The 22,415-nt window shown below is 41.5% G+C and overlaps 1 protein-coding gene across 5 annotated transcripts in view; it reads right to left on the bottom strand.

The window, feature by feature from the left end:
- The window catches only part of SRPK2 (SRSF protein kinase 2), a 142,398-nt gene that overhangs the window by 25,432 nt on the left and 94,551 nt on the right, over nt 1–22,415 (bottom strand). For all 5 annotated transcript variants that reach the window (XM_070947977.1, XM_070947978.1, XM_070947979.1 and 2 more), the window contains exons 4-11: nt 16,136–16,244; nt 14,664–14,751; nt 14,341–14,428; nt 12,531–12,637; nt 10,623–10,788; nt 7,250–7,275; nt 3,960–4,206; nt 2,941–3,429 (exon numbers count right to left, since the gene is read on the bottom strand). In XM_070947977.1, coding sequence (XP_070804078.1) covers nt 2,941–3,429; nt 3,960–4,206; nt 7,250–7,275; nt 10,623–10,788; nt 12,531–12,637; nt 14,341–14,428; nt 14,664–14,751; nt 16,136–16,244 — 1,320 coding nt within the window. The remainder of the gene's footprint in view (nt 1–2,940; nt 3,430–3,959; nt 4,207–7,249; nt 7,276–10,622; nt 10,789–12,530; nt 12,638–14,340; nt 14,429–14,663; nt 14,752–16,135; nt 16,245–22,415) is intronic.

The following is a 22,415-nucleotide window of genomic DNA, read 5'->3' as shown; positions in this document are numbered from 1 at the left end:
AGAAAGCCTCCAAAACAGCCCCCCAAAAAGCCGCCAAAATGGGTCGAAAAAAGCTCCCGAAACAGGCCGAAAAAAGGCCTGAAAAAAGGCAGGCCAAAACCTTTTTTTTTTGTTGTTTTCCTCTTCTAAATTTAAGTGTGTCTTATAATGAGGTGCATCTTATAGTCCAAAAAAATACAGTACTTAAGTGTTTGTTATGCTGCTTGACGTTAAAGACAAGATTAATATCCTTTAATGGGAAATTGTCTGGTATTATTGCAAATATCCCGCTCTGCAATGTTATCTTTTTTGAAATGTGCCTCATTTTGGAACTCTCTTTTGAGATACATATGTAATGCGTATAATTCTGGGATTTGGGTGTGTGTCCAGGGTCGGTACTTAATCACTTCTATTACGGTATTCGGGAATCGTCACTGTACGGGTAGTCCTCGATTTACAACAATTGATTCCAAAGATTCCAACTGCTAAGGGAGACATGCGTTAAGTGAATTTGGCCCCGTTTTACGACCTTTCTTGCTGCAGTTGTTAAGTCAATCGCCACAGTTGTTCAGTTAGTAACACAGTTGTTAAGAGAATCTGGCTTCCCCATTGACTTTGCTTGTCAGGAGGTCGCAAAATGGGATCACGTGACCCCAGGACACTGCGGCCGTCATAAATATGAACCAATTGCCAGACATCCAAATTTTATTTGCATCCTCAGGGTCACCTGAGTAGTGCAAATGGTTCCTGGAGTCTGCAATTGTTCCAGCTGTCTGCAAGGAATATAAATCCTTCCATTTCCCACCATCCTGTCAGAGCTGAAGAAGCTTCTGGGATGAGAAGCGAAACATCTTCAAAAAAAGAAAAAACGAGAAAGTCCAGTTGCCTCCTGAAAAAGCACCTTTGGGACAACCATGACGTGGATGACTGAGAATCTCTACAGACTTTTAGCTATACAATTTGGGATGAACACCCTCTGAATGGTGTGGGAGTAGGAATGGATTTCCAAAGGGGGGAAAAAATTGAAACTACAGGAACCATTTGCACCACTCAGGTGACCCTGAAGACACAGAGAAACCTCCAAGTTGCTTCAACGACCCTCTAAAAGGACGCAAATGACCAGCCGTCTGCAAGGAGTATAAATCCTTCCATTCCCCACTATCCTGTCAGAGCTGAAGAAGCTTCTTGGATGAGAAGCGAAACGTCTTCAAAAGAAAAAGGGAAAACAAGAAAGTCCAGTTGCTTCCTGAAAAAGCACGGATGTGAAAACGGTCGTAAGTCACTTTTTTTCTGTGCCATTGTAACTTTCAAACGGTCCCTAAAACAAAATGATTGTAAGTTGAGCACTAGTTGCACACAGACAGAAAGGCATTTCAGGTACCCTGTATAGTCATTATACAGTTTTCACTTCCACCCAAAAGCAATGTTTTGATACAAAAAAAGTATACCCAGGGATTGGCTGCTGGGGGTTCGGGAGAACCTCTAGCTAAGATTCTGTGGAGTTCGGAGAACCCCCAAATCCCACTCCTGGCTGGCCCCCGCCCACCCCTCCCCTCCCCGGAGTCCCCACACAGTCCGTTTTGGATGCAGGTAAGTGCCGGGCACGCACGGAGTCTTGGGGAGGGCAAAAAATGGGCCTACCGGAAGTTCAGGAAGGCCGGAAATGAGCCTGTTTCCAGCCTCCAGAGGGCCTCTGGAGGCCATTTTCGCTCTCCCAGAGGCTCGAGGAAAGCCGTTGGAGCCCAGGGAGGGCAAAAACACTGCCGCCCCCGCCGTGGTGCAGGAGGCCGACATGGCCACGCCCACCGTGGCCACCCCCACTCAGCAACCGGGCAGAGATTTTTGAAGCCCACCCGAGTATACCGCATCAAATGATAGCAAACGAAGCATTCTGCAGCGTGAACCACCCAAATCTGATTAATATTGCCATATTTCTATTTTTTTTTTCTTTTCACATTAAGCCCTAGTTTGCCCTGCACATCAGGGAAAATATGTGTCTGTCATTCAGAGACAGGTTGCATTTACACTTCTGCAAATGTTAACTCTCTGGCTAGCGGGAGCGCAAACAAGAAGGAAGTCGGATCAATCAATCAGCACGCAGGGCGCGCCTTTCTACACAACGTGGAGTCGTTGATTTGGGAGATGAGCACGTCCCGCCGGTTTGCAACCATCTGCAACCCGTACTTACTCATCCACCCCCGCACAGCGTAGACAGGTATCCACGCCTATGCACAGCTGAGGACAAATCTAAATCAAGGTTTATTCTGAAAACATGGTTACCGTCTCAGCATTAGGCAGATTCGAGATTCCAAACGGAAAGTGTAGAAAAAGGAGAATATTTGTTAGCTCAGGGTTGAACTGAGGGGTCCTTGGTGGTCTCTGAGCTTGGTTGTTTTCTTGCAGACGTTTCATGACCCAACTAGATAACATCATCAGGGCTGCCAGTGCTACCTACTTAGCAGTGGTCTAAAGCAGGTCTCAGAATGTCACTGCGTTTTTTTATTTACCAGCTGAGCTCTCATTTCTGGACTATCAGACTTTCCGTAGCTTGCCAAGAATCCTTATCAGTAAGCTACGTGTATCCACATTCCTTCACACTCTTTTTCCAGAGTGTGGACCAGCAGAGTAACAGAGTAACAGATCTGGAAGGGACCTTGGAGGCCTTCTAGGCCTGACTAGCACTGATGATGTTACCTAGTTGGGTAATGAAATGTCTGCAAGAAAACAACCAAGCTCAGAGACCACCAAGGACCCCACAGTCCTCCTCCTCCTCCTCCTTTCCACAAACCCTACTCCTTTTAGTACTAATAATGTTACCTAGTCGGGTAATGGAACGTTTCCAAGAAAACAACCAAGCTCAGATAACACCAAGGACTCCACAGGGTAGAAGCAGCATCTTCACTTAAGGAGTTTCTAAAACAGACCTCAATCGCGTAACGTTACGGTAACGAAAATGCTTACTTTTTGGCAAGTCTCCCGTACTGGATGCCGAAACCGTCCTGCTCCGATCGTGGGATGGAGTGCTTTCTTCTCTTTCGGTTACCGTCGATTCTTCAGAAACCACCGAACCACAAGCGACGGAATCTAAAGCTCCGGGATACACCGGAGATGAAAATTCATCGTATTGTGATTCCGGAATGTTATGACGTCCGTTCAGCAATTCGCCGTTAAATTGTTCGTAAGAGCTACTGTAACTGTACTCGCTTTTGGCGTTTGGCTCGTCGAGATTATATTGCTCGGCACTGGGGCTATCCTCCTCATCTTCCTCCTCCTCCTCAATCTGGTCTTCCAGGGAGAAAGGACCATCGATAATGTGGCCGTTGGTTTTGGGAGATTCTATCCAAGTGGGATCCGTGGACTCTGAATTGGCTAATTCTTGTTCCAGATCGTCATCTTTCTCCGTGTTTTCTTTTTCGGTGTCTTCTTTCTCGTCTTGGTCTTCCGTTTCTCCTGAGGGATACAAAGGACATGAGGTAAAAACATCTTTTAAAATGCTAACTTTCAAGGTGAAGTGAAGCATACAGGTAGTCCTCGACTTGCGACCACGATTCAGCCCTAAATTTTCTGTTGCTGAGCGAGAACAGCTGTTCGACGAGTTTTGCCCCATTTGACGACTTTTCTCGCCACGGTTGTTAAGGTGAATCACTGCGACCGTTAAGTAACACGGTTGTTAAGTGAATCCGGCTTCCCCGCTGACTTTGCTCAGCAGAAGGTCACAAAAGAGGATCGAATGACTCCGGGACACTGCGACCGTCATAAGTATGAACCAGTTGCCAAGTATCTGAATTTTCAACCATGTGACCCTAGGAATGCTCGTTACTGTGAAAAATGGCCATAAATCAATTTTCCGGGGCAAACTTCGAACGGTCACTAAATGAATGGCTATAAGTTGAGGACTACCTGTGTACATACAGTCCCTGAGACTTATGTCTATGAGTTGGGCAGCAAAATAAATTCAATAAATTAACGAACTAACTCACCATCTTCGTTCCCAGGTTCTTCATCTGCCACTTCTTCTAATTCTACACTTTTTAGTTTAACTTCGGGATGGTACCCGTCCTCTTGTTCGTTGGATGGTATAGTAGAGGTGACGTTTTCTTCCGTTTTTTTCCTTTCAGCTTCCCGTTCCAGTTCTTCGATTTCCTGCAAACGCTTTTCTAGGAGCTCAGCCTGCCTCTTTTGCTTTTTTTTTAGTTTCTTCTTTTTATTTTTAGATATCTTTCCAATCTGTTGGGGGAAAAGAAAACCTCAGATTCGCTTGGGATTACACGACATGATTAATTTATTCGGTGGTGTTGATCTACCAATATTGCGTACATTGATGTGATGATAAAACCCGTTGCCGCTTACTGTAGGAAATCGTTGGGACTCCTAGAAATCTAATTTTCAGATACAAATTCTCTTATCTTGGTGGAATTAAAAACAACAACCGTACTATAGTACACTCCGGGGGTGGGAGTTGCAGGGTGGGCGTGGCCAGTGATCGGTTTCTACCGGTTCGACCTGGTTCGGGCAAACTGGCAATGGCGGGAGGCTCCGCCCACCCTCCTAGACGTCATCACAGACTTTCTGCGCGTGCACAGAAGGGCCGCGCACAAAACGAGTTCTGAACCTTTAGTGAAGGTAAGAGGAACCCACTACTGGGCGTGGCCAGCTCGATGTCACTCATGTCAGGGGAGCCTGTGGCGGCCCGAGCGCTCTGCCAGCAAAAACGGGCTCCCCAGCTCCGTTTTCACTGGGAGAGGCACCGCAGGCTGGTACTTTGCTGTTTCCAGGGCGGTCCTACGGGCCACATCTAAGCACTCCATGGGCCAGTTCTGGCCCACGGGCCTTGAGTTTGACACCCCTGTGCTACACAATCATCTATCTGCTATCAACCAGCTTAAATCCACTTTTTTGGGGGGCTATTTTTCCAAATCATCTGCAAAAAATCTGGCTCGATAAAAATAGCGTTCTACAGATAAGTAACCTATCCATGGGAATTCTAGGTGGGTGTAGTAATTAAGGTGCTGGCCTAAAAATCAGGAGTTCTAGTCCCACCTTAGCTGTGAAAGAGAGACTTTGGTTGTTGCGGGGAAAATAAAAGGAAGGTATACAGGTAGTCCTCGCCTTACGACCCACAATAGAGTCCAAAATGTCTGTTGCTAAGCGAGACATTTGTTAAGTGAGTTTTGACCCTTTTTACGACTTTTCTTGCTATGGTTGTTAAGTGAATCACCGCAGCTGTTAAGTTAGCAATACGATTGTTAAGTGAATTTGGCTTCCCCACTAACTTTTGCTTGTCAGAAGGTCACAAAAGGGGATTACGTGACCCTGGGACACTGCGACCGTCATAAATATGAACCAGTTGCCAAGCGTCCGAATTTTGATCACGCGACGGTGGGGGATGGCTGCAACGGTCATAAGTGTGAAAAACACTTTTTCACACAAAAAAGGAGTCACTTTTTTCAGGGCGGTTGTAACTTTGAATAGTCACTAAATGAGCGGTTGTAAGTCGAGGGCTACCTGCATTGTGTGTGTTTGCCACCTTGAGTTATTTGTAAAACCAATAAAGGGAGGATACAAATAAAATCAATCAAATAACATAAAGATATAAAATAAAATAAAAATATAAATCGAATTAAAATAAAATAAATCTGCAGTATGGCAATGCAGAAGAAGATATCCCCCCCTCCCCTTCCCAAATTCTGTTTTGAGGCTCTTGGGTAGCTGCTCTCCATTATGACTTAATATGGAATCTTTCCTTTAAAATGTACCCATTTCCCAGTCAAAGGTTAATTTTTGTTTTGGAATGGGCCAGCTGGAATGTACCAAACTACACTGTCCAGCCATCAAAAGATTGAATGGCGTTTCAATCTGCTTTTTTCCCATGCATTTTAAGAAATGCATCATGGATAGCTCCGTATCATAATAGCTGGTGTAGAATAGAATAGAGCCGGAAGGGACCTTGGAGGTCTTCTAATCCAACCCCCTGCTTAAACAGGAGAACCTATACCATTTCAGATAAGTGACTCTCCAGTCTCTTCTTAAAAAACCTCCGGTGATGATGGAGCACCTACAATGTCTGGTGGCAAGCTGTTCCACTGGTTAATTGTCCTCACTGTTAGGAAGTTTCTCTTTAATACCAGGTTGCTCCTCTCCTTGATTAGTTTCCACCCATTGTTTCTTGTCCTGCCCTCTGATGCTTTGGAAAATGGGTCTCTTTGTGTCAGCCCCTCAAATACTGGACCTTGTCTTGAATTTCCCACTATAAATGCAGCTACTAAATTTATTGCGGTGTTTAAATGATCCTTTCTAAAATGCTACCAGCTTTCATTCTTTTGTGAGCATTGGGTTGTTGTTAGTTGCGAAGTCGTGTCCGACTTATCGCAACCCCCATGGATAATGTTCCTCCAGGCCTTCCTGTCCTCTACCATCCTCTGGAGTCCATTTAAGCTCACGCCGACTGCTTCAGTGACTCATTGGTATAAATTGACAAAAGTATAAAGCTGAAGAAAGACTGCTAAACATCGGACTGAAGTCAACGTTGAGGATTAAAAGGGGGGAAATGATGCAGAGCACGGTATATTTCTATGCAGAAATAAACACAATAAAAGCAACTGCTATAAAATTCCTGACCCAGTCTTTATTAAAAAAAAAGCTTGCTAACTTAGTGAGATCCCTTCTCTTCTCACCAACGGTGGTTGAAATTTTCCGATGCTTCACAAGCCATTTGTCATGAATTATGGAAATACGATCTTCGAAGGAAAATACGTTTCATAGCTATTTTTGGGTGAATGACATTTTAATGCTTAGCTGCAGGCAGGAATGTAGTCTACACCGTAATACCAGAAAGGAGTTAGCTACAGGTAAGTCCCAGATTTTCGACCACAATTGAGCCCAAAATTTATGTTACTAAGTTAAGATGTTTTTTTAAAGTGAATTTGGCGTCATTTTATGATCTTAATATTCACTTAATAAACGTGGCCAGAAATGTCGTAAAATGAGGCAAAACTCAGTTCTAACACTCTCTCCCTTAGCAACAGAAATTCTGGGCTCATTTGAGGTCGTAAGTTGAGGACTACCTGTACTTAGTAGTTTTATTTAACCTAAGTGGCATTACGTGTTTTAAAATCCAGTGGCAAATATAATGCGTGATGAATGTTATGCAAAAAAGACTCGTCGTCAGATAAAGATTCATAAATGAAATTTAAAAGGTTTTTTTTTTATCTTTTAACCATCCAAACAAAAGAATCAGATATCTAAATAACAATAATGTAACAGTACTTACAGGCTTTTGTTGTGGGGCAGTACTCACTGAAAAATAAAATAAGAGACAGCCAGAGTCACAGTTATGAATACTCAAGTGTATATTTAAAAAAAAAACAATGGATATAAGACTCCGTCAGAGACAAATCCCTTGTGTGTCCAAATGCACTTGGTCAATACAGAATTCTATTCTGTTCTGTTCTGTTCTGTTCTGTTCTGTTCTGTTCTGTTCTATTCTATTATTCCATTCCGTTCTGTTCCGTTCCGTTCCGTTCCGTTCCGTTCCGTTCCGTTCCATTCCATTCTTATTCTATTCTACATTTATCTCTATTCTATTCTATTCTATTCTATTCTATTCTATTCTATTCTATTCTATTCTATTCTATTCCTAATCCTATCCCATTCCATCCTTTTCCATTCCATTCCATTCCATTCCATTCCATTCCATTCCATTCCATTCTTATTCTATTCTACATTCATCACTATTCTATTCTGTATTTATCTCTTCTATTCTTATTCTATTCGACATTTATCTCTATTCTATTCTATTCTTATTCTATTCGACATTTATCTGTTCTATGCTGTTGTTTTATTCTATTCTATTCTATTCTATTCTATTCTATTCTTATTCTATTCTTATGCTATGCTATGCTATGCTATGCTATGCTATTTTATTCTACAGTTGTTTGTTCTATGCTGTTCTGTTTTATTCTATTCTATTCTTATTCTATGCTATTCTATGCTATTTTGTTTTGTTCTGTTCTGCTCTTCTCTTCTCTCTTTGCCCCCTCCTCACTCCCCTTGGCTCCCCTACTCTACTCTATTGAGGGGAAGGCATGGCTAGCTGGGGAATTCTGGGAATTGAACTCCACATATCTTAAAGTTGCCAAAGTTGTCCCTAGTCTAAGCCAACCGAGCATGTTCAAAAACGTTTGTCTTCATTGTCTGGAAACGTTTTCGCTGGTTCTCTCAAAACGAGAGCTCTGTCATTCACCCATCGATTTTGCTTGGGTAGGAACTCATGTTCCTACCCAAGCCACAATCCACAATCCAAGCCAGACTGTTCCACTGAGCTTTGGTCTCCTTCCAGAAAAATCTAGAAGACTGGAACTGACTCGAGGAGATAGGCTTCACGAAAGACGTCCGTTCCCAGGATGACAACATTATTATGGGACAAGAGAGATTTCTATACCTTTCCCAAATGAAACTGGAATTGCCTCCTGCTTCCAACCAATTCCTTTGGGAATTCTGGGAGTTGAAGTCCACAAGTCACAAAAGGGCCATAGTTCCTCATCCCTGCCCTAGAGCTACAATAGAGGGGGGCCGACTTTCAAGACCATGGATTGCTCATCCCTGCTCGAAGTCAAATGCCTTCCCGGTTCAAAGCGTTATCTTTTATGCTTCTAAAATGATTTAACTCCAATTCTATTTTATTTATTTATTTTGCTCTTCTCCTTCCATTCCTACTCCTTTGCCCGGGGGTTGGGAGATAAACCTTCGTAGATCCTATAAAATTCCTTTGCTTGACAAAATCACTTCTTTAGCTCACACCATTTCTAGCAGAATCTATCCGCTGAAATTTACTGAAAACCCATTTTATAAATGAGCCTCGCTACTCCTGGTCAAGAGGCTCAGGGCTCCCAATTACCCTGTTTCCCCAAAAATAAGACCCAACTGGAAAATAAGTCCTAGCATGATTTTTCAGGATGCTCATAATATAAGCCCACCCACCCCCAAAATAAGCCCCAGTTAAGATTGTCAGACAGATGGATGCATTTAGTACCGTATTTTCCCCAAAATAAGACCTAACCAGAAAATAAGCCCTAATGCGTCTTTTGGAGCAAAAATTACTATAAGACCCGGTCTTATTTTCGGAGAAACATGGTACCTTTTAAAACCGTCAACCGAGCTTCAGGTCTGAAATACAGTTCTTTGGTTTTGCCTTGATAACCGTGACTTTATCTGCTTCACCGACCCCGTATTTTTATTCTGTATTTTCAATCGGGCTGCTTCTTTCCCTGAACTAAAAATAATTTGAATCCTTTATGTTTGGTTACTCCCTCAAGAAATGACTTGAATACTTCATTTCCTGACCTTTACATCAGCTTTTGAATAAAAAGCCAAGGCGAGCTGGCATATTAGGAAGAACCCAGTGCAACGAAAAAAAATATATAATTAAGCTTTCTTTAGCTACCACAAGGGTAAAGTTGTGTGTGTGTGTGTGTGTGTGTGTGTGTGTGTGTGTGTGTGTGTGTTACACCGTTTCCCCGAAAATAAGAGCCAACCAGAAAATAAGTCCTAGCTTGATTTTTCAGGATGGCTCGTAATATAAGCCCTACCCCAAAAATAAGCCCCAGTTTAGATTGTCAGCAGACGGAGGCGTTCCCCCAAAATAAGACCTAACCAGAAAATAAGCCCTAATGCATCTTTAAAATTAATATAATGATTAATGATTATATTAATATAATGATTAAAAATTAATATAAATCTGCTGAGCCACCAGGGGCCTCTCACCAGGCTCAAGGTTGACTCAGCCTTCCATCCTTTCTAAGGTAGGTAAATTGAGGACCCAGTTTGTGGGGGCAATAAGCTGACTTTGTATAAATATACAAAAGTATGAAGGCTATTGCTTAACGCATTGTAAGCCGCCCTGAGTCTTCGGAGAAGGGCGGCATATAATATATTATTTATTTTATTTTTTTTAATTTATTTTTATATGCCGCCCTTCTCCGGAGACTCAGGGCGGCTTACAATGCATTAAGCAATAGCCTTCATACTTTTGTATATTTTATACAAAGTCAGCTTATTGCCCCCACAAACCGGGTCCTCATTTTACCCACCTTAGAAAGGATGGAAGGCTGAGTCGATATAAGACCGGGGTGAAATCCAGCAGGTTCTGACAGGTTCTGGAGAACCGGTAGCGGAAATTTTGAGCAGTTCGGAGAACCAGTAGCGGAAATTTTGAGTAGTTCAGAGAACTGGCAAATACCACCTCTGGCTGGGCCCAGAGTGGGGTGGGAATGGGGATTTTGCAGTATCCTTCCCCTGGATTGGGGTGGGAATGGAGATTTTGCAGTATCTTCCCCTGGAGTAGGGTGGGAATGGAGATTTTGCAGCATCCTTCCCCTGTCACGCCCACCAAACCACACCACGCCCACCAAGCCACACCCACAGAACCGGTAGTAAAAAAATTTGGATTTCACCACTGTATAAGACCCAGTCTTATTTTGGGGGAAACACGCTTTTGTTCTTTTCCTATTGCAAAGCGATTGAAAATTTAACCCTTCCAATTCAGCGCATTTAAACATATTGTTCCCATTAAGTAAAATTGACTCGGTGTTATTAAAGCCCGCATTGTCTCGTTGGCGGAAAATACAAATTTTAAACGCTGCTACCTGCTGAGCCAGAGGGAGGAGGCGCCCCCGCTTTCTGCCACTCGGTCGCTTCCGCCGCCATTCTCCGCACGTAGGTGTCATCTACACACATCAAGATGTTTTCTGGTTTGATATCCGTATGAATGATCTTACATTTGCTGTGAAGGTAATCTAAACCCTGCAATACCTGATTGCAAAATATTCAGACGGAGAATAATTGCATTACCATCAAAAAACAAGGACGCTGGTCAGGATTTAACATTTTAGCACCAAGAGGAATTATTCACAGCCCTCCAGATGTTGCTTAACCTCAGTATATTACGAGCATGGCGACATAAGAAGTTCCGAAAGTTACACTGTGCAGGTAGACCTCGACTTACGACCGCAATGGAGCAAACGCCTGTTGCTAAGTGAGACGTTTGTTAAGCCTGATTTTACGACTTTTCTTCCCACCATGGTTAAGTGAATCCCTGCAGCTGTTAAGTTAGGAACGTAACATTGTTAAGTGAATCTGGCTTCCCCCCGTTGACTTTGCTCATTAAGAAGGTCGCAAAGGGAGATCACGTGACCCCAGGATGCTGCAACCGTCATAAATATGAGCCAGTTGTTAAGCGTCTGAACTTTGATTACGTGACCATGGGGGATGCTACAACGGTCATAAGTGGGGAAAACTGCTGTTGCGAGTGTCTGAAGTTCAGTCACATGACCATTGAAGGGGTTTGACGATGGATCTTTAGGTCGTAAGCCATCAGAGATAAGATCTAGGACTACCTGTATTAAGTGCCAAATAACAGCGGCTCCCAACCTTTGGAGCACCAGGGACCGGTTCCGTGGAGAGAGATTTTTCCACGGCCAGGAGGGGGCGTGATTTCACGTGCTGCCTACATCCCGTGGATGGGTCTTTGCTTTTTTGCGCAGCCCAATTTCTGGCATGCCACAGCCCAGTCCCAGTCCACGGACTGGGGATTGGGGACCCTGCTATAGAAGACTGGCTGAGACAAGCACAATGTCATTTCACCTACTGCTACAGGTTGTAAAAATGCCGTTTTTGTGCAATTGAGAATGTCAGTAACTAATTTTTTTAAACTGGAACTCTTCAGATATTCTTATTTCCAAAGTGTTAACTTAGTGTTTCATAACTTTATTTATTTTATTTTATTTTATTTATTTTATTTCGAATTTATATACCATACCTTCTCCCGAGGGACTCAGGGCGGTGTACAGCCAGATAAAAAACATACAATGCAAACATTAAAAACAATTAAAAAGATATATATTAATTTGGCCCCAATTTAAAATAAACCAATTAAAAATATTTTAAAAATATATTAAGCCAGCCCGGCTTGCTGAAAAAAGAAAGTTTTAAGGGCACGGCGGAAGGCAACTGCGCTCTTATGACGAATTACTGGACAGAGTTCTCCTTAACGCTACGAATAGTTAAAGCCTTGGTGGCGCAGCAGACTAAAGTGCTGTTAAGTAACACCAGCTGCCTGCAATTACTGCAAGTTCAAATCTCAGCAGGCTCAAGGTTGACTCAGCCTTCCATCCTTTCGAGGTAGGTAAAATGAGGACCCGGTTTGTGGGGGCAATAAGCTAACTTTGTTTAAAAAAGAACACCGCTTTGGGGGGGGGGGGGCGAAAGCCCTACTAAGCAGGTATATACAAAAGTATGAAGGCTATTGCTTAACGCATTGTAAGCCGCCCTGAGTCTCTGGAGAAGGGCGGCATATAAATCGAACCAATAAATAAATAAATAAATAAATAAATAAATAAATAAATAAATAAATAAATAAATAAATAAATAATAAATACTTTGGCGGGGGGGGGGGGAAGAGGACTAAAATATCTAAAAATACAATTTCTACGAGTTTTGCCAGACAATGACATATTCATACCTGAATTAATGATATATGAATACTGGAATCTTACCTGCTGTATTATACTTTTCACACAATGGATCGGAAGGCCCTGATAGCTGGACTTAATTATCCATTTTAAAAGGTGATGTCCAAGTACTTCAAAAACCATACAGACATCTGTGTTTCCATTAAGGGTAAACGGCAAGTGATTTTTATTGGCGCACAACGATGTTTACAAAGGTGAATTCTGCTGAAATGAAAGGATGGAATGGACTCTTCTGCAATGTATTACATAAAGGAAGAACTGCACAATCCTAGACCATCAAAATTAAATATGCTGACCATTTACGGCAGGGGTGTCAAACTCGATTTCATTGAGGGCCGTATCAGGGTTGGGTTTGACCTCGGGGTGTGTGGCCAGCTCGATGTCACTCATCGAGGGTCCGTTTTCAGCTGCAACGGCCACCTGCAGCCCTCTGCCAGTAAAAATGGAGCTCAAGGAGGCCGTGCGGGGCCTGCCCGGACTCCATTTTTGACCGCGACAGCCTCCTGCAGCCCTCTGCCAGCAAATACGGACCTCGGGGATGCTGTGTGAGGCCCGCCCGGGCTCCGTTTTCAGCTGCAACGTCCTCCTTCATCTCTTTGCCAGTGAAAATGGAGTTTGGGCGGGCCCCGGGCTCTGTTTTCGCTGGCAGAGGCATCACAGGCCGGTCCTTTGCTGTTTCCAGGGTGGGCCCACAGGCCAGATCTAAGCACCCCGCGGGCCTTGAGTCTGAAACCCTTGATTTACAGGCTGATAAATATGAGCATGAAAACCAGTTTGGTGCAGTAGTTAATTCTTCACACTAGAAACCAGGAGACTCTGAGTTCTAGTCCCGTTTTAGGCATACAGCCAGCTGAGTGAGCCTGGGCCAGTCATTCTCTCTCAGCCCTAGGAAGGAGGCAATGGCAAACCACTTGAGAAAAACCTTGACAAGAAAACTGAAAGGACTTGTCCAGGGAGTCCCTGAGAATCAGTCACAATTGAACGGGGGAGAAAAGAAAATATGAGCAGAGCTATAAATTAATTTCATTAAATAATAATGCTGTAATAAAAAAAGAGGAAAAAAAAATAAACCTCACAGTTTATGCAAAATATCTCTATGACAACATCTTAGGCAACAGCAAAAGGAATTTTCAGTCTAGTATAAGTCAAAAGAATGTAAATTGTTCCTGTAGCAACAACACCTTATAACTAATTAGAATTATAATGTAACATAGATCCATCATAGAATCAGCTGGAGTTTTATTTAGTGATGATGTATCGTTTGTTTGACTGTCAAAGCCGACACTATGAAAATAGACACATTCCCATAGTTATAAAAATAGACAAACGTGCAGAAATAAATATTATATTATACAAATTAAATATTGTAAAATAAGTATTGTATATCGTAATGTATCTTGATAGCTGTATTTACAGTACTTAAGGACATTTAGTTTAGAACATGAAAACTTATGTGGTCGATATTTTAAGAAAATATGGTAAGATAAGTCCCGTATAAACCTTAACCTGAATTTTAAGATCTTATTTCCAAAAATACAAAACTATTCGAATTATTACAAAAGCTATTTGTCATATTTTTAAAAGCATTAAAACGCCAATTTAGAGCTTTGTAAGACAATTGAGGTGAGCGCTGAAAAATAAATAGGACTAGATGAAATATCTGAATAACTGAGGTGATCCCTACACTTTATTAAAAAATCATTATTTCTATAGTGTTTCATACTATAATGATTCATTTTTAAAAGAACTGATCCACTAACAATAAATATAATATTCTGAAGAGCGTGAACCATCTTTAATGAGGCTTGAAAAGAAAAATAGATAGAAAAGATACGTATGCCATTCATGCCGGAAATTTTAAAGTCGTCAATTAATTGGACCACCATATCTTTATTCGGATCATTGGGATCACTTTCACGAACCTAAAAACAAAGAGAAAAAAACCCCCATCATGTACGTTTTGAATTAAGCGCACCCACACGTTATATTTAAAATGCATTATATTTTAACAGCACCAACATTTATTTTAAAAGCAATGCCGGTTTGAAAAGGCCTTGTAGCTTTAGAACGGTGTTCCTTATTCCTAAATGAGTCGTAAAAATTACCTGTGTCTGTAGAAACACAATTCATTGAATGGAAAGTTGTGGCGATACTTACACATTTCAGCAATTTTATTTCATCCAAGGCTGTCTCCGTATAATGTTGAGCGCTCTTGACAACTTTCATGGCGACAAACCGTTTCCCCCTTTAAAATAATAGTTAAAAAGAAAAACTATCAACGCTATATAGTTTTATTGCATACATCATATTGGCACGACTGGTGAAAGCCGACTCTAAAAGTTCCCGTGGCTTTCACCTAATTAAAAGTAAAAGTTTCCTCTTTCCCTCCAAGTCACTGATCAAGCTGTCCAATCCAGGAGCTGGCCGGTTGCTTGGTTACTTCACTCCTCCTCTGGCCCAGTCACCTGTGAGAATGACCTTGGTTCCCACAGGAAAGCTTTATTGTTTTGGCTACAAAACCCCATCTAACTATTTCCCCCCTCCCACTGTTGTGTGGCAACCCTGAAACTTTCAAGATGGCACCAACCAGGTTCACTTCAGGGGTTGACACCCAATCTGGATTAGTTCCTGGGACCAGAGATTTAGTCATCCGAGCTTTCGGACTTGTGCTGGAGCCCATTTTTTAGGGAAGTTCTCTTTACTGGAATGTGGGAACTTGTCTCTACATTCCAGTAGAGAGAAATTCCCTGGATAGGCTCCAGCATAAGTCCGAAATATTGCATCGACCCAGATTGGATCCTGCAACATTATCCAGGGTGGGGTATATTCGCCTTCATTCCTAATGCTAACAACATTTCAGCAATATGATTCAGATGGCTAAAGGACAGCCGGTACTTTGTCTTCAATAATAACCTTTAACTAATAGGATTTGAGATAATATTTTTAGCAAACCAGATCGGAAGGATAATTACATCCTGGGCCTGACTTCTGTAAAAACAGATTCACTTCCTCTTAAACCACATTCGCTCAATACTATATCGATCATTTCTTAGGGGAAGAGATTTCAATATAATGTATGTTTGATTAGGCAGCATTAATAAACATATAAATTGCTACATTCAGCAGGTTGCACAGGACACATTATACATATATTGCTCTGTCTGTGTGTGTGTTAGGCTATCCTATCTGTCCATCTGTATCTATGCATGCATGCATGCATGCATGCATGCATCTATCTATCTATCTATCTATCTATCTATCTATCTATCTATCTATCATCTATCTATCTATCTATCTATCTATCTATCTATCTTATCTATCTATCTATCTCTCTATCTATCTATCTTATCTATCTAGTGTGTCTCTTTGTCTATATCAATCTATCTGTCTATCTATCTATCTGTCTGTCTATCTATCTGCCTATCTATCTAATCTATCTGTCTGTCTGTCTATCTATCTTATCTATCTATCTATCTATCTATCTATCTATCTAGTCTGTCTCTCTGTCTGTCTGTCTAATCTATCAATCTATCTATCTATCTATCTATCTATCTATCTATCTATCTATCTATCCCTTCATTTTCTATCTATGATAAAAATAAGACGCAAAGAGAAAGAACATATCTTACTGCATGTCCCAGCATAGCCAGACGGTAGAGAAGTGACCCCATCCTAATTTTCTGATAACGTGATATCGACCATTGAAAAGATCTCCAATTTTCACTGGATGGTAGCCACCTTTCCAAAAACAAAAGGATATAATTAAGGATGTAATTTCATTTGCAGCGTTTTACTTATGTACGCAGGAAAGGATCTTAATATCTGCCAGCTACTTGCAGAAATTGCAACTGTAAAGCATCGCTGACTGTAATGGAACAATTCTGAGAAAACATTCCTAAAATTGCTTTGCTAGATTTAATTCTTTGTTCCAAAAATATCCTGGGACAAACTTTAAAGATGTAATTATATTCTGAAGCTTCATTGTATCATAACTGCAAGGAAGACAGTAGCTTAGTGTATGAAAATATTTTATATCTGAATCCCTCTCTCTCTCCATCCACCCACCATCCTTCCATCCATCCATCCATCCATCCCTCCCTCTCTCCATCCATCCACCCATCCATCATCCATCCATCCATCCACCCACCATCCTTCCATCCATCCATCCATCTCTCAATCCCTCTCTCTCCATCCATCCATCCATCCATCCATCCATCCATCCATCTCTCAATCCCTCCCTCTCTCCATCCATCCACCCATCCACCATCCATCCATCCATCCATCCATCTTTCAATCCATCCATCCATCCAATATATAAAGCTACCCATTTGTCCAAGAAAATTTGGGTGGTGAACCCAATAAAAATAGGACATTTCACTGACCAACAAAAATCAGATAAAACCATACTGGTCTTCCGGGTGCGCTTCAAGGTGTTGGTCATCACCTTTAAAGCGCTCCATGGCATAGGGCCTAGCTATCTTCGAGACCGCCTGCTGCCACCGACGATCTCCCATCGACCTGTGTGCTCCCACAGAGAGGGCCTCCTCGGGGTGCCATCAGCCAAATAGTGCAGGCTGGTGACCCCCAGGGGGAGGGCCTTCTCTGTGGGGGCACCTACCCTCTGGAATCAATTGCCTCCAGAGATAAGGAGAATCCAAGACCTCGGTGCCTTCCGCCGTGCCCTTAAAACCTTCCTTTTCCAGCAAGCCGGGCTGGCCTAATTTTTTAAGTGTTTTTAAGTGTTTTGTTTATTGTTTTTAATTAATGGGGCCAAATTTATATATGTATATTTTAACTGTATTTTAATATTTGTACTTGATGTTTTTACTTGGCTGTTCACCGCCCTGAGTCCTCAGGGAGAAGGGCAGTATACAAATTCAAAATAAAATAAAATAAAATAAAATACTGAAGTTCAGTAAAATATAAGCCCACTAATCGCATGCACACAGATCACAGCTCTCAAAAGTCACCTATTTCCAATTGTTCTGTGTTCATTTCAATGGAAAGCTTCCTGCTTCCCTTCCTTCTACCAAGACTTTATCAATACAAGCACTTTAATACCAGTATTAAATTCTTGATTTAATAGACCTTACTTTAGTGAGCTGGATGAAATGGAAAAAAAACTTCGTTTGGATAAAATCCCGAAAACACTCTTAATGTTACATTATGTTCCCATTTTGTACAGGTGCAAAATCTGATTTATCATTTCACTATATGTAAATAATATTTGCTAACTCTCATTCCAATTTAATAGACATTCGGTATTAACAGAATCCCAACCACCATATTGATTGATTAAAAGGGGAGCTTATTTTATTAGATATCATAATCAGGATTTCTCTATCAAAGGCTGTTATATCGTATTAGGTCAAAATACTTGTTTGTTGTTCTTATGACTTACCTTACTCTATACACTCCTTCTTGTTTATGAACCACAGATTATTGTTTGACATAGCGTGTGAGTACAACAGCTGCAATATATTTTGCAAACTACAGTAAAAATAAATCATGGCTTGGCATGAAAATACTCTTATGTGTTACACAAATACTGTTTACTATTAAAACACATGGGCTAGAAAAAGTCTAGAATAGAATAGAATAGAATAGAATAGAATAGAATAGAATAGAATAGAATAGAATAGAATAGAATAGAATAGAATAGAATAGAATAGAATTCTTTATTGGCCAAGTGTGATTGGACACACAAGGAATTTGTCTTTGGTGCATACGCTCTCGGTGTATATAAAAAGAGAAGATACATTCGTCAAGAATCATAAGGTACAACACTTAATGATAGTCATAGGGTGCAAATAAGCAATCAAATCATACTAGGAAACGATCGATATAAATCGTTAAGGATACAAACAATAAAGTTACAGTCATCCAGTCATAAGTGGGAGGAGATGGGCGATAGGAACGATGAGAAGACTAATAGTAATAGTAATGCACACTTAGTGAATAGTTTGAAAGTGTTGAGGGAATTATTTGTTAAGCAGAGTGATGGCGTTTGGGAAAAAACTGTCCTTGTGTCTCGTTGTTCTGGTGTGCAGTGCTCTATAGCTTCATTTTGAGGGTAGGAGTTGAAACAGTTTATGTCCAGGATGTGAGGAGTCTGTAAATATTTTCACAGCCCTCTTTTTGACTTGTGCAGTATACAGGTCCTCAATGGGAGGCAGGTTGGTAGCCATTATTTTTTCTGCAGTTCTAATTATCCTCTGAAGTCTGTGTTTCTCTTGTTGGGTTGCCGAACCGAATCAGACAGTTACCTTCTCTACAAAGTTCAGGTGTTAATAAGGATTACCCAACTGGCCATCACAAATGCATTCCACAGTTGTGTCTCACTTGTGTACCAGCTCAAGTAAATGCAGCTCCTAATACAAAATCATTTCTAGTATTCAGAATTTTCAAAATTCTGCAAAATTAAGACACCCAAGTGAGCCTTTGATTCATTTCGAATCGCGCCCAATAAAGTTTCAATGATTCGCCAAATTTCAGTTCTCAATGTTTTTTTTGCCAGTACCAAAATCCTCAGAAATGGAAAATGCTCTCAACTGGGATAGATAAATCTTGATCCTTCAAATGTCATTGAAATTTCATTCACAGCAGCTTGAGGCCAATGGATGAGGGATTTGGGGAGATCAAGAATAACTGGGAGCCTGTAACTTGCTCATCCCTGATCTAAATTCTCAGTGACAACCATGAAGAACATACCTGGATAATGAATAGTTTACTTCCTAAATCTGAAAGGTTTCCTGTTGACATTTTAAAAAGGAAAATCGGTTCATTCAAAAGCAAGCTGGAGGACATAAAGTATAAAAACATAAAGGAAAATTATAAAGGAAAAGAGTTATTAAAAATCTGAAAAACACCTACATGATTAGGCAAATAGCTAACGAACTTTCCAAAGCTTACACTTTTCAACGCGTCTTCAAAACTTCGTTATCTCTAAACCAGGAGTCCCCAACCTTTTGGACCTCAGGGACCACTAAATTCATAATTTTAAATCCCGTGGACCACTAATATGATCTACCCAATGACTGGCTGGGTGGGTGTGGCTAGGTGGTCATGTGACTGAGTGGGTGCGGTCAACTCGATGTCACTCACGTTGAGGGGTGCCTCGCTGGCCTCTACTTGCCCCTCCACTCCCAGCCCCTCCTCGCCTGCCCGTCCGGGCTCCTTAGTGCCCCAACAGGAAGCAGTTTTTTTTAAAAAAAAATTTGATTTATATGCTGCCCTTCTCCGGAAACTCAGGCGGCTTACAATGCGTTAAGCAATAGCCTTCATCCTTTTGTATATTTATACAAAGTCAGCTTATTGCCCCCACAAACTGGCTCCTCATTTTATCTACCTTAGAAAGGATGGAAGGCTGAGTCAACCTTGAGCCTGGTGAGATTCGAACTTACAGTAATTGCAGACAGCTGGTGTTAATCACAATGCTTTTAGTCTGCTGAGCCACCAGGCCAGTTGTTGGAGCTAAGCAGCCACCATGGGAAAGAGTTGGCAAAACAGCTGGCTCAGTTCAAATTGGATCTGACCGAGAAGGAGGCTCAGCAGAAGCACCTCACTGAGGACTAGGAGCATAGGCTTTCCAAGCAGAGGGAAGACCTGTGGGAGTGCAAGGCCAGGTACCAGCACCTGGAGGCTCAGTGGGCTGAGATGGTCAGCCAGTTCCAGGCCATGATGCAGTCCCACTGGAACGAGGCCCTCCGGCTCTTCGCCACCAGTGGCACTTCCCTCCAGCCTTCGCCCAAAGCTCCGCACCAGGAGGTCGAAGCAGACGCAGAGTCAGAATTTCTGCCCCCCTCCGACCCACACAAAAAGACCCCGAAGGGGAAAGACTCTCTGCAGCAATACAAACGTTCATTGCACGTATCCGGCCCAAGGGCCATAGTTTGAGGACCCCTGATTTAGTGCAATATAAAAAATGCAAATAATTTTTCTGCAGACCACCAAAATTTTCTCGCGGACCACCAGAGGTCCATGGACCACCAGTTGGTGACCGCTGCTCTAAACAATTTAGAGTTAGGGGATTATCCAGAATATTTAGTTCTTCGGTTCTTTTTTTTTTTTTTTTTCGTCACAGAAGCTTTACTAGTGACATAAACTGTCAATTCATTTTACAATACAGACTATCAGATAAGCCTCAAGGGAGACTACGAAAGGAAGAATCTATCCAAAATTTATCTGGGTAGAGCAGTTTCAATCTGCCTGTCAAGGAGGATTAATATATGCAAGGCAAAACTTGAAGACTGATAACTGCACAAAAATGAGTGATGACATTTAGAGTATTCAGCGATCAAAATAGAATGGAATGGAATGGAATGGAATGGAATGGAATGGAATGGAATAGAATGAAATCGAATGGAATGGAATAGAAAGGAATGGGATGGGATGGGATGGGATGGGATGGGATGGGATGGGATGGGATGGGATGGGATGGGATGGGATGGGATGGGATGGGATGGGATGGGATGGGATGGAAGAATATAGAATGGAATGGAATGGAATGGGATAGAAAGAATGGAATGGAGTGGAATGGAACAGAACATAATGGAATGGAACAGAACAGAACAGAACGGAATGGAACGGAACGGAACAGAATAGAATATAGAATATATAGAATATATAGAATGTAGAGTAATATAGAACAGAATACAATAGAAGAATGGAAAGAATATAGAATAGGGTAGGACAGGACAGGACAGGACAGAATAGAGACTAGAATTGAACAGAACAGAATTTATTGATCAAATGTAATTGGACACACAAGGAATTTGTCTCCAGTGCACAAGCTCTCAATGTACACGCAAGCAATAAGTGATAAATCATGATCGTAATCCTAAAATACGATCATAAATCATAAGATACAACAAGTGATAAATTAGAATTAGAATTCTTTATTGGCCAAGTGTGATTGGACACACAAGGAATTTGTCTTCGGTGCATACGCTCTCAGTGTACATAAAAGGACAAGATACATTTGTCACAAATCATAAGGTACAACACTTAATGATAGTCATGGGATACAAGTAAACAACTGAATCATGCTAGGAAACGATCAAAATAATCGTAAGGATACAAGCAACAAAGTTACAGTCATGCAGTCATAAGTGGGAGGAGATGGGTGATAGGAATGATGAGAACGATAAATTATAATAATACCAATAAGTGAACGTAGTAGGAAAGACGAGGGAGATGAGAAAGATAAGATGACAAGGATGAGAAGATCACAAGGCTATAATAGCAAATATTGCAATAATAGCAAATATGGTCACTGAAAATCTATTTAAATAAATAAGTAAATGTGGCTGGCCGTTATTTCATTTCACCAGTACAACCATTTTTTAAAAGTCTGCACCCACTAATATGAGCCTTTCCTTATATTTATATACAGAATTTTGACACACACTGTTCTTACCGTATTTTCCGGCATATAAGACAACTGGGCGTATAAGACGACCCCCGACTTTTCCTGTTAAAATATAGGGTTTGGGCTATACTCGCCGTATAAGACTACCCCTCTTCCAATGCACACCAAATAAAAATTAAAAAACATCAACTGGCTCACCCACAATGTAAAAGCAGCTGTGCTAGACCCAAAATGGCCCCTGCAACAAGCAGGAACCTCACACAGCCACAAAAAGCCCATAAAAACAACTTTCACACTTTACACACACACACAACACAACACAACTGGCTCACCCACAATGTAAAAGCAGCCGTGCTAGATCCAAAATGGCCCCTGCAACAAGCAGGAAAAGCTCACACAGCCACAAAAAGCCCATAAAAACAACTTTCACACTTTACACACACACAACACAACACAACTGGCTCACCCACAATGTAAAAGCAGCTGTGCTAGACCCAAAATGGCCCCTGCAACAAGCAGGAACCTCACACAGCCACAAA

This window comes from Pituophis catenifer, unplaced genomic scaffold (assembly GCF_029215685.1).
Source record: "Pituophis catenifer annectens isolate HBS135680 unplaced genomic scaffold, rPitCat1.0.hap2 SCAF_7, whole genome shotgun sequence".
Taxonomy (NCBI): domain Eukaryota; kingdom Metazoa; phylum Chordata; class Lepidosauria; order Squamata; family Colubridae; genus Pituophis; species Pituophis catenifer.
The sequence above is the reverse complement of the archived record's forward strand: the minus strand, read 5'-3'. Positions and strand labels throughout refer to the sequence as shown.